This window comes from Procambarus clarkii, chromosome 43 (assembly GCF_040958095.1).
Source record: "Procambarus clarkii isolate CNS0578487 chromosome 43, FALCON_Pclarkii_2.0, whole genome shotgun sequence".
Lineage (NCBI taxonomy): Eukaryota > Metazoa > Arthropoda > Malacostraca > Decapoda > Cambaridae > Procambarus > Procambarus clarkii.
The window spans coordinates 22,791,712-22,805,186 of record NC_091192.1 but is presented as its reverse complement, the minus strand read 5'-3'; the positions used below and the strand labels follow the sequence as shown (position 1 = coordinate 22,805,186).

General features: G+C 43.1%; 1 protein-coding gene across 2 annotated transcripts in view; it reads right to left on the bottom strand.

Annotated features, from left to right (window-relative positions):
- The window catches only part of LOC123755837 (uncharacterized), a 40,755-nt gene that overhangs the window by 2,101 nt on the left and 25,179 nt on the right, over positions 1–13,475 (bottom strand). The window contains exons 3-6 of one of the 2 annotated variants that reach the window (XM_045738716.2): positions 10,310–10,399; positions 8,447–8,542; positions 5,952–6,580; positions 4,000–4,166 (exon numbers count right to left, since the gene is read on the bottom strand). In XM_045738716.2, coding sequence (XP_045594672.2) covers positions 4,000–4,166; positions 5,952–6,308 — 524 coding nt within the window. In that variant the 5' untranslated portion in view covers positions 6,309–6,580; positions 8,447–8,542; positions 10,310–10,399. Of the gene's footprint in view, positions 1–3,999; positions 4,167–5,951; positions 6,581–8,446; positions 8,543–10,309; positions 10,400–13,475 lie in introns of those variants that run through there. The other variant, XM_045738717.2, reaches the window with a different exon arrangement.

The following is a 13,475-nucleotide window of genomic DNA, read 5'->3' as shown; positions in this document are numbered from 1 at the left end:
CTGTAAGAGTAAGAGAGTAAGATCCGTGGGTGACTGGTAGAATCATAGGTAAAATAATTTAACCATAAAACAACCATCATTTTAGCACAAGACGAGACATTCTAACCTCGAACAATTATGTCTGACGTGAAAAAGGCAGGCAGCTACAACTAATTAGAATGCTGTTAATGAATCAAACATGGAGAATTAACCAATACGTAAGATTTTATATGAATTATTTGGAGAGATTGAATTAAAAGAGGATGATAGACTGCTCACAAGAGGATTAAAAAAGCAGAACACATGCTTTTGTTGTTGTTGACAAGGTTGTTGTGTTGATTTAGGGGCGACAGTGGAATTATTTCAGGTACACGAATTGTTTACATTAGACTGCAATCCACACAGATGAGAAAATCTAAGACACTCATCATAACATATAGCTAACAGTGTAAACAGATCCTTTTCCTATATATTATACATTTATTTACCATTGACCACGTCGTCGTCCCTTCACCTTTTAGTGTGTGGTCTGGTCAACATACTTTAGCCACGTTATTGTACCTCATTTACCACATTTTTGACATAATAGTTTTCATTTAATAACCAAAAATTTAAATTACAAGCTCTATTTTTTATAAAACATGCACTTAGTGCATGCTTACTTGTTCACTTTATTACAGAACCAAGGAAAAGACTTTATTTTTAGTACACACACATGTTGATGTTGATCAAACTCCATTTTCTGTTCCCTGGTGGAAGGCTGTGATCTTATTGACACCTGTGTAGTTTGCTTCTTATTATTTATCTTTTACTCCTCAGAAGTTATGTGGAGGGTACTTTGGTCGACAGAAATCAGTTCACCCTGGGCAGTCCTGAACTCAAGACATGTTCCAGTGGGACCACGTGGCCGAGTCGGTGTAGACTGATTTGTCTGTTATACTTAGTGAAGTATTAGTGATTGGACCAATGTATCCCGGGATGGTGAAGTTGAGTTATGAGATGGAATTAATGTCAGGCTGTTAAGGCTTGTTATAATTGAAGCCTGTGTGGAGACCTCTGCCAGAGTATTGCTAGAAGTGGAATGGAGTTTCGACACCGTGACGTTACTGTAGAAGACTGGGCCATGATTTACTGAGAAAGGTGAATTCTCCAGTGAGAGTTTTTTTTTTTTTTTTTTTTTTTTATTTTTGTTTTTTTTTTTTTTTTTTTTATTATTTTCTACCACAGACGTGGCCACACATTTACAATGCTAACCAGCATATATACATTTTCTTCTGTCCTCCATGGACAGGGTTAGAGAAGTGTTAAACATACAGTTCAAGGGTTTATTGAACACTCAACCACAGAAGGTGATTCGGTGCTTTTAAAATGCTAAGCTAACCTACATACGTAAATACATAGATACACAGATTTACGTATGCCCTACATAAAGTATTAGATGTGTCTTTTACATAGTGTCATTAATGTACATTCACAAAGGTGAAATGTAATTCTGATCAGCTTCCATATATGCTTTATACCCATACATATACATACACACACACACATACACATACATATATACACACACACATGCATTCACATACATTTGTCTCATTTACCCTGACAGGGTGAGGTAGCTGATAAAGAAACTAGTGTGCAATTAAGCACTTAATCACTGAAGGTGATGAAGGTGCTTTTACAAGCTCAGGTTATATAGTTACATCCAGTGAGAGTACTATAAGACACACTTAGGGAAGGAATCTTGAGTGGTGTACCATAGAAGTGGACTCGCCGGGAAAGATAATTACAGAAGTTGTATTAAATTGTCCTGTGTGAATGTGGCACCTGCTGTGTTGTACGTAAGTATATATAGTTAAGAAGTACACGTGTTGGTGGTTTTCTGTTTAGTATTGTTTAACCTCCCCCCCCCCTCCATTCCTGTTAGACTATTACTGCAGTTCTTAATAACATATGACATAGGGTTGGATCGGTTGTCATCGGGAGGACAAATCCTTCATACAAACTGCACTTACTATCAAGAAGAAGAAGAAGAAGGGTTGGATCGAGTAAGAAGAGCCACACAAAGTTTGATTTGAAAAGAACCCGGTTACTGGCTAAGTGAGGCCGTAACACAGGCACTCCCACACATGTGGACAACACATGCACGCAAACATGCATGGACACACACTAAAAAATATTATAACATTCACTTTCGCAAACAGTGGTACACGGGTAGTTATCTTGAGGTTATCTTGAGATGATTTCGGGACTTTAGTGTCCCCGCGGCCCAGTCCTCGACCAGGCCTCCACCCCCAGGAAGCAGCCCGTGACAGCTGACTAACACCCAGGTACCTATTTTTACTGCTAAGTAACAGGGGCATAGGGTGAAAGAAACTGCCCATTGATTCTCACCGGCGCCTGGGATCGATTCCCAGCACGTCCCGCGTGCTGTCCGCTCGGCCGACCGGCTCCCTTATTCCACTCCGACCGGGTGGAATAAGTAATGTGAGAAGGCCAAAACCGTCCATAGTTTCAGAGCGTTATATGACAGTGCTGGGTAGACGACACACACACACACACATGGGGCCTCGTAGCCTGGTGGATAGCGCGCAGGACTCGTAATTCTGTGGCGCGGGTTCGATTCCCGCACGAGGCAGAAACAAATGGGCAAAGTTTCTTTCACCCTAAGTGCCCCTGTTACCTAGGAGTAAATAGGTACCTGGGAGTTAGTCAGCTGTCACGGGCTGCTTCCTGGGGTGTGTGTGTGTGGTGAGGAAAAAAAAAAAAAAGTTAGTAAACAGTTGATTGACAGTTGATTGACAGTTGAGAGGCGGGCCGAAAGAGCAAAGCTCAACCCCCGCAAAAACACAACTAGTAAACACACAGGACCTGTGCCCGAGTCATCAGCGCTCGGGATTCGTAGTCCTAAGGACCGATGATCGATCCCCGGCGATGGCGGAAACATATGGGCAGAACGTGGGATGCTCCCGGACGCAGGTTCGAATCTTCGTCACGGCCCTTGTGGATTTGTACATATGGGCAGAGTTTTTCACCCTGATGCCCCCTGTTCACCTAGCAGTAAATAGGTACTCGGAAGCCAGCTGCTTCCTGTGTGTGTGTGTGGGGGGGGGGAAGTTGATTGACAGTTGAAGTGGGCCGAAAGAGCCAGAGCTCAACCCCCGCAAGCACAACTAGGTGAATACATACATACATGCACACACACACATGGCCTCGCAGCTGAGTGGACAGCACTTGGGTCGTAGTCTTAAGAGCCCGGGTTCGATTCCCGGCCGAGGCAGAAACAAATGGGACAGTTTCATTCACACTAATACGCCTGTTCACTTAGCAGTAAATGGGTACCTGGGAGTTAGACAGCTGCCACGGGCTGCTTCCTGGGGATGTGTGTGTGTATGTATTAGAAAATATACATGTAGTACACATAGAGGAAAATACGTTGGTTAGAAAGGCGGGGTCCAAGAGCTAATAGCTCGATTCTGCAGGCACAAATAGTAAATACACTATTTTAAATGAAAGTATACCTGTAATGTATATTTTGTTATATCTGAGAACGTAACCCCTACTTTCCAATATTATTTAGTTTAAACACACACAAATCACAATAGCGTGATGCATCCAATGTATGAATTTGATTAAGGCAGCGTCTGGGATTCTCTCGGACGCAGGTTCGAACCCTCGTCACGGCCCTTGTGGATTTGTTCATTTAGTTTAAACTTTTTCTATATGAGGCGTGTTCCAGGAAGATAACCTGTGTTACTATTTCGTATCCTGGCCGGAAAGGACTTACTGGGCGCAAATCCTTAACTGTAGCCTCTGTAACTCAAAAGTAATATGGGTACTTGGTTGTTAAACGATTTTTCGCTGACCGTAGGATTAAGGACTTGCCCGAAACGCTACGCGTACTAGTGGTGGCTGTACAAGAATGTAACAACTCTTGTATATATAAATAAACTAGCCGTACAGGGTCCATTCCCTTTGAGATGTATTTTTTCTTGTCTCAATAAACATACTTGAACATACCTGCGTGTCTTCCACGGCTTGAGCGATGAGAGGAAAGATGTTTGGTGTTGGGCGTTAGCGTGGGCGTTGGCATGGGCGTGGGCGTGGGTATGGCAGAGGGTAGAGGGCGTGAGGACAACTGTACTGGTCTTGCCATACAAGTGTTGGCAAGACTGGCACACAGGCACCTGCGGAGATCACCTTAAGTTAAATCTAGATACATTTAATAATTTTTTTATAAATTGTAAATTGACATATGGAATATGAAAATGCTGACAAATATAATTAGATTTGTAGTCATACTGTACAAAATAGACGAAGAAACTGACATAAGCGCAAACAGACACAAATTAAATGACACGTTGAATAGGAGAAAATCGGTCACATACAAATTATTTAAAAAGCCTCTAAAGAATTATAAATAAGTAAATAATAAATGTTTATTCAGGTAAGGTACATACAGGAGATTTTACAACAAATTGATCGGTTTATAGATAGAGCTAGTACATACAATGCCTAAAGCCACTATTCTGAAGAAAAGAGATCTAGGGGGTGGTTCTGGATAGAAAACTGTCACCTGAGCACCACATAAAGAACCTTGTGCGAGAAGCCTATGTTGTGTAAATCCACATCTGCACATGTTCAATGGGCAATAACTTTAAATTCCGTCGTCGGGGACAGGAAGCCTGTAATTTGGCTTATCGAGGTGCCCCCAAGACCAACTACTGACCTTCTGCAGGATGCCACCCCACAAGTCGACTCGCCATATTTTATTGCTAGATGAACTGGTGCATGAGGTGAAAAGAAACATGCCCAGACGTTTCTGTCCTCACCCGGAATTGAACCCGGTCCCCTCGATTCTGAACCGAGAAACTTACACTATCATGCTACAGGACTTGTCCAGAACCCTGCTTATGTGAGTAGGGTCTAAAACCTGAGAACATTATGTACCCTTTAAGTCATTGCTGCTCATGTAAACAAGCGTAAACCTAATTACGTAACCTAACCCAACCTAGCTGGGAGCCGGTCGGCCGAGCGGATAGCACGCTGGACTTGTGATCCTGTGGTCCCGGGTTCAATCCCGGGCGCCGGCGAGAAACAATGGGCAGAGTTTCTTTCACCCTATGCCCCTGTTACCTAGCAGTAAAATAGGTACCTGGGTGTTAGTCAGCTGTCACGGGCTGCTTCCTGGGGGGTGGAGGTCTGGTCGAGGACCGGGCCGCGGGGACACTAAAGCCCCGATAAGATAACCTATTCTAAACTAACAACGAAAATATGTTTCATATATAGTGTGGACGAAGGTGTAGCGTCAGCGACCGTAGAGGAGTTATGGCGTATCTTGCTAGAACTATACTGACTCCATAATGTAAGTCTCAGCCTATCGTTTAACCCGTCCTCCTAACAGAGCGTCGCATTTTTGACGTATATTCTACCTAAGGCCAAAAATCGTCGTACTAGATAATGGAAGCGGCTGGCGAAAGTGACATTGTCCCGTTTTCTATTTTGGGTCGTGTGGTAGGTTAGGAGAGGACACTTTAGAACGACATCATTAATTATCTTTTTATTGTACGTATTGTTTTATTGTCTGCTATTTATTTTAACTTTTTTCAAATTTTGTTAGCTTACTTCTCTTGTGGTATTAGGTGTATACCCGTTAAACCTTTAAATTTGTTCACAATTAGTTTAAGCTTTGCCCGAAACGCTTTGCGTAATAGTGTCATCATTAGTATGTGTAACTCTTGTCCCCACAATTGTAAATTACTCTTATGGTCTTTGTACACACATTCTTTTGAATAAAACAAATTTGAATTTGAATAATGTTCACGAAGATGCTACAGGTTTTGGCTCCTCGTTCATATTGAAAAGTTTTTCTAAAATGTGCTCTTCCATCTAATTATTCATCAAATATTATCGCTTTTTACAAATACATATTTTAAACGTTTAGTTAAAAACCTGAAAGAATTCACACATACCGCGCTGTCGTGTTGATTGGTTGCCTGGCTGATGTCTCTAATCTCGCCGTGATTGGCTGTCTGGCTGATGTCTCTAATCTCCCCATGATTGGTTGTCTGGCCGATGTCACCAATCTCGCCATGATTTTCATTTATTGCTGTGAATAATGAGCCGTTTTTGGGGTCATCTTGCACCGACGGGCTTTGGCGAGTCTTGGATTTCAATTCTTCCGTTTGTTCCATTACCGTTTTGGCTATTTCAATATTTGTTGTTGGGTTATCAGTACACTGAAAATCCTTCGCACATGTTTCATTTTCCAAAATAACTTGAACTGGATTAACGTCAGTAGTTAGACAGTCTGGTGCTGAATGAGCCATTATCCAGGCCTAATTTAACATTTATTCTCAGTTTATTTTTATTTGTTTACGTATATATTAATGGTGACATTAACAGTTGCAAAGCTCTAACTTTGTTAGCCTAACACTCGCGAAAATAATTAAATATTTCTACTCGGTTGCTTTTTAGTTCGATCATGTTAGATCATGTCCAGATTCAGCAGTGTGAAGAAGATAGCACACCAGGCTACGAAGGCCAAGCCAAGGGCTAAGAGCAGCCAACCCTTTGGTTGCACCCAAGTCAGAAGTTCAACCTGCAAGAAATGAATTAAACAATACATTTTGCACTTTTTGTATGTATACATTTTAAATAACATCTCATAATTTCACAATATAAGCAACTATCAATAGAAACAACTTGCCCAGTAAAGCTATATATTTAGCTGACGTCACAAGTATAAATTTTTAATTTGGTTTATATATATATAAACTCCTTACCCCTGCCTGGCCCACTAGTGTTACCTGACGGGACAGGACACACTCCCTTCACACGGCACAAAGGCTACAACAGCAGTGTCCGCTGCACTCGATAACCCATACAGGTTCACTGTTTGGCCTCGATGCTAGATTGTAGCAATCTAGTCCAAGCTAACAGCGCCCGATAACAAAATGATCACCCCACACACAGTGCAAGACACCAGCTGGACCAGGAGTCGTTAATCATTTACACAACCCCCTTACGAAACCTGTATATCTTCCCTTAATCATGACGGCTTTGTTTACATTTATTAAACAGTTTTACGAGGGCTTACATTTTGTTCATTGACCCATATACTGCACTCATAACTTATTGGACCCGAGTTCGATTCCCGGAGAGGGAGAAACGTTTCCTGACACGTGATGCCTCTACCAAGCAGTGAGTTAGTAAACTGTTGTGGGTTGCATCCCGGAGGGGAACGTTAGTCTTTGACCTGGGTCCCGTAGGTTGGGGGAGGACCTCGATAAGGCTTATTACCTCTAACAATGGGAAACAAATTCAATAACAGAATGGTGTAAAATACGAAGCATTACGCTATTTAATGAAACGACTGTGACGAACATTCAACCTGTTGAAGTTGGCAAAGATTTTTGCAGATTTTTTGTTTACGATATACAGGAACAGACGACTGTTCGTCTGGACAATCCTCCCCGGCCAGGATACGAACCCAGGCCAAATTGCTCGCGATGCGCAGGGCGAGTGTGTTACCACTGATTTCCTATACAGTTAGTAAAGCTGGTGAGCTTGATGGGTAACAGCACTCGTGGTGGTGACCGTCACGTTAACACGGTGCTCTATATACCATTATAACGGTTTGGTCTGACTGACTGAGTTGAGACGCGAAACCTTTACATCTTTCCTAGGTTGTGGCGGCTTAGTTTGTTTTAATTAAACTGTTAATGAGCTCGGAGGCGCTACGAGGCTACGTAACAATAATAACACTGGGTCGAGAATATCTCTCAGCGTTTCCAAGCTCGTAAACTGTTTAATAGATGGAGACTAAGCTGCCATGCTGGAGTCAAGATGTAGCGGTGTCGTAAGTGGTCACGTCAACGCTTGGTGAAGCCTGGCACAGGGTGGGTGACAGCACTGCTCCTCTACACCTAGTATTAATTTGAGCTTTAGAAGTAAAATTGTTGGTAGATCATAAGATAGTGATACCAGGTTCTATCAGTTAGTGTTCTAGTGTACTATAGTCTTAACATTAAGACTAAGAGCAGGGGTATGAGGACAGTGAGGGAATGGTGCCGAACCACTTTGATCATTGGGGATTGAACGCCAACCCTGCAAGAACTTGGCGACAAGTTTATAAGCAGACTTTCAGGTACATCAGTATATATACAAAAAAATATACATATTCTGCTTTCTAGAACAACACAATTAAGGAACATGGAACAAGAAATAATTTCAGCGTTAGGCATCCAGCCAAAATCCTCCCCCCCCCCCCCAACCCTCCAACAGGATTAACGGCATCATAGTACAAGCATCGGGCACAATGCTATGAAGCAAATCTTCTTTAAAATACAACATCTCAATAGTTCAAACCCAGGAATAACAGCGACTATAATCTGAAGAGAGCGCACCAGTGCACCAAGACATAGCGGGGGGCAGCAAGCCGGCACAGGCTGGGGAACGCGCTTACCTTGGACTTAGGCTTGGCAGGGGAAGATGATCCACATGTACAAGTGTTCTGATTCTCCTCACAGGTGCACGTGGCCCGAGGGTGCGACAAGTCCACCTGGAGGACACACACACGAGTCATTATTGTATCTCAAATGAGGACAAATTACCAAACCTGAGACAGCATATAGCGAGATAGTATAAACTATATGGGGCAACTAGGATATAGTACTCTACGTACGGATAGAATAGTTAACTATGTGGAAGCAGGTTAATAGCCACGTGGGAGAATAGGATAGTAAACTATGTAGAGAATCGGTCTGTAAACCACGTGGGGAGTAGGATAGTAAACTACATGGGGGGGGGGGAGTAGGATAGTAAACCACGTGAGTTTAATTTAATATATTTTAAGTGTACTGGTCGTTTACTTCCTGGGAGGCAGTATGTGCACAGTTTTTTTTTTTTTTTTTTTTTTTATTATTTTCTACCACAGACGTGGCCACACATTTACAATGCTAACCAGCATATATACATTTTCTTCTGTCCTCCATGGACAGGGTTAGAGAAATGTTAAACATATAGTTCAAGGGTTTATTGAACACTCAACCACAGAAGGTGATTCGGTGCTTTTAAAATGCTAAGCTAACCTACATACGTAAATACAAAGATACACAGATTTACGTACGCCCTACATAAAGTATTAGATGTGTCTTTTACATAGTGTCATTAATGTACATTCACAAAGGTGAAATGTAATTCTGATCAGCTTCCATATATGCTTTATACCCATACATATACATACACACACACACATACACATACATATATACACACATACATGCATTCACATACATTTGTCTCATTTACCCTGACAGGGTGAGGTAGCTGATAAAGAAACTAGTGTGCAATTAAGCACTTAATCACTGAAGGTGAAGGTGCTTTTACAAGCTCAGGTTATATAGTTACATCACATACATACATTGTATGATTGTTACATTACATGGTCAATTTTGGATACAAGTCCAATATATCATCAAGTGTTCCAGTACTCATATAGTAACTACAGAGTTCAGCATACCTTAGCCCAGGAGGGCGAAAGTCAGTCAATATGGGACATTCTACAATATAATGTTCAAGAGAGTGCATGTTTTCTCTTTCACAAAGTTGACACATTGTGTACTCGACATTTGGGTTTTGAGAAAGCTGCCAGATACGTCTATATCCCAGGCGTATTCTGGCCACTATAACATCACATTGCCGGGTTCTTGTTCTATTAGTCCCATATGTGAATGTCTCCTCACGATGTCTATCATAATATTTAATGCTACAACTGTGCACACAGTGAGAGTCAATAACCTGGCTGCATATTAAACAGTCCCCCCCCCATCTCTGGACATGAACCAGGGTGCACCGTGACGTCTCTGGCTTCCTGTGTCTCCAGAGGCGCTGTGTGTCTAATATATGCCCTGCTGCTCCCTGTGAAGTCTTGCGTTTGTAATAGCCTATGCTAAAAGAAATGGGGACGAGGAATACTTCGTCTGGGGGCATCCTTTTAATAGGATGTTGATCAGACCACACACTAGAAGGTGAAGGGACGACGACGTTTCGGTCCGTCCAGGACCATTCTCACAATCGACTTGAGAATGGTCCAGGACGGACCGAAACGTCGTCGTCCCTTCACCTTCTAGTGTGTGGTCTGGTCAACATACTTTAGCCACGTTATTGTGACTCATCGCCTGTAATAGGATGATGTTGTGTAAATGGGTCGGGCAGTATATTGAAGAGTGTGACTACTTGGGGAGGAGCTGGGCAGTACCCACTGAGCGGGTCAGTAGGCCTGCCTGAGAAGCAGGATAGTAGCCTATCAAGGGGAATTGGAAAGTACCTGGTGAGTGAATGGCGCGGCTGGGTATATACTCTGGTCAGGGTCGGAGGTGGAACAGTGCCCTTCCTTCTGATATCCTCTGTTTTCCATCTGTAAAAATAATAGTTAAGTTTAGCATGTTTTCCAAAGAGTGAAAATTAATTGTTGTGGCTTGGAACATTATTTTAAATAAGCGATAGGCTATAGTAGTTTTAAAATATTTATATTTTGTATAAAGCGTGAGAATGGCGTGAATAAATGACTCCTCCTAAGTAGAGGAGACTCAGCAGAGATCCGTTCTTAAACCCGTGATGGTCTTAGAGGCCTTGAGACATCTTGCAAGATTAAGGCTCCTTAGTGGTGATAACGGGAGGTCCACAAGGTACAGATACGTAGCCTAAGCTGGAAGCGGCTAAAACAACCTGTATATGAGGATATCGATAACATACTGGAATGGACTCGCAAATCCTTTTTAGGATACTTTCTGATAGAGAAAAAGTATATAGGTAATGTCGTTCCAGAGTACCCAAACTGGGAACTGAGGATCGTCTACCTAATACCTAGTATGCCTGATACTAGGTATCAGGTAAACAAGAAAAAACACGCCCGCCCGCGCTCGCTCGCACCACACACACACACCTGACGGCTGAGTGGACAGCGCTCGGGATTCGTAGACATAAAGGTCTGGGTTCGATCCCCGGCAGAGACGGAAACAAATGGGCAGTTTCTTTCACTCTGATGCCCCTGTTCACCAAGCAGTATATAGGTACCTGGGAGTTATAGACAGCTGCTACGGGCTGCTTCTTGGTGATGTGTGAGTGCGTGTGTTAGATATGTATGTAGTAGATATAATAGAGTAAAAATAGATTGGTTAGAAAGGCGGGGTCTAGGAGCTAATAGCTCGCTTCTGCAGGCACCCAATAGTAAATACACACGCACGCGCGCACGCACACACCAAATGGAATGCATTAGGCAGTGATGTGGTGGAGGCTGACTCCATACACAGTTTCAAGTGTAGATATGATAGAGTCCAGTAGGCTCAGGAATCTGTACACCAGTTGACTGACAGTTGAGAGGCGGGACCAAAGAGCCAGAACTCAACCCCCACAAGCACAAATAGGCGAGTACAAATATTAGGCGAGTACACACACACACAAAGTTAACCAAGAGCTTCCTACTTAACTATATGTCCTGTTCATAATAAGGATATTAGTCGTTGATGCCACTCTCTCTCACTCACTCTCACTCACTCTCACTCACTCACTCACTCACTCACTCACTCACACAGTGAGGTCTCAGAGTGGCGAGACGTCACTAGTAGAGTCCCACAGGACTCCAGACCTTGTCATGCATAAGACGAAGCTTTAGAAGGTCCAAACGTATGCTACTAGACTAGTTCCAGTACCAAGAGGTATGAATTACTAGGAATGGCTGACCGAATTGCACCTCACGTCGCTTAAAGATAAAAGAGTTCGGAGAGACATGATTACCACATACAAAGGTTCAGAGGTTTGCCACCAGAATAGTACCCGAACTGAGGGGCATGAACTATGAGGAGAGACTACGGAAATTAAGAATGTCACGTCGCTGGAAGTCAGGAGAGTTAGAGGGAAACATGATCACTGCATACAAGATTCTCAAAGGAATTGATAGGATAGACAAAGACAGTTTATTTAACATAAAAGGGGGCACACACACACACTAAGGGACACAGGTGGAAATTGAGTGCCCGAATGAGTCATAAAAGACATTAGAAAGTATTTGTTAATATCAGAGTAGTTAATAAATGGAATGCATTAGGCAGTGATGTGGTGGAGGCTGACTCCATACACAGTTTCAAGTGTAGATATGATAGAGCCCAATAGGCTCAGGAACCTGTAACCCTGTTGATTGACAGTTGAGAGGCGGGACCAAAGAGCCAGAGCTCAACCCCCGCAAGCACAAATAGTTGAGTACATACTGTACTTACAGCCACACATTTATAATAAACGCCGGCGGGATTACGGACGCACAAATGGCATACCCGGATGTTTGGACGCACAAACGGAATGACACATGGGCGTAGGACGCATGGACGGAATTACTGACGCATCAATTGAATGTGAACATCATGACGCGTGAAGGCACGATCAGTGACGCATAAACACACGATGAGTGACGCACGGATGCACAGTCAGTGAGGAAAACATACAAGACGCCTTATATTACTTGCATTTAGGAACAGAATATAATAATTAATGCATTTTAACCTGAAAATATGTCTTCATGAACCATTCGTCGATATATGCACTTGACGCAGCAAACAATGCGTTGGTATATCCATGTGGTGCACATGACAACCACAGAACACACACACACACGTGACAACCACAGAACACACACACACACGACAACCACAGAACACACACACACGTGACAACCACAGAACACACACGACAACCACAGAACACACACACACGTGACAACCACAGAACACACACACACGACAACCACAGAACACACACACACGTGACAACCACAGAACACACACACACACACGACAACCACAGAACACACACACACGACAACCACAGAACACACACACACACGACAACCACAGAACACACACACACACGACAACCACAGAACACACACACACGACAACCACAGAACACACACACACGACAACCACAGAACACACACACACGACAACCACAGAACACACACACACATGACAACCACAGAACACACACACACATGACAACCACAGAACACACACACACACATGACAACCACAGAACACACACACACACATGACAACCACAGAACACACACACACACATGACAACCACAGAACACACACACACACACATGACAACCACAGAACACACACACACACACATGACAACCACAGAACACACACATGACAACCACAGAACACACACACATGACAACCACAGAACACACACATGACAACCACAGAACACACACACACACACACATGACAACCACAAAACACACACGCACACATGACAACCACAGAACACACACACACACAGGCCTCGTAGCCTGGTGGATAGCGCGCAGGACTCGTAATTCTGTGGCGCGGGTTCGATTCCCGCACGAGGCAGAAACAAATGGGCAAAGTTTCTTTCACCCTAAGTGCCCCTGTTACCTAGCAGTAAATAGGTACCTGGGAGTTAGTCAG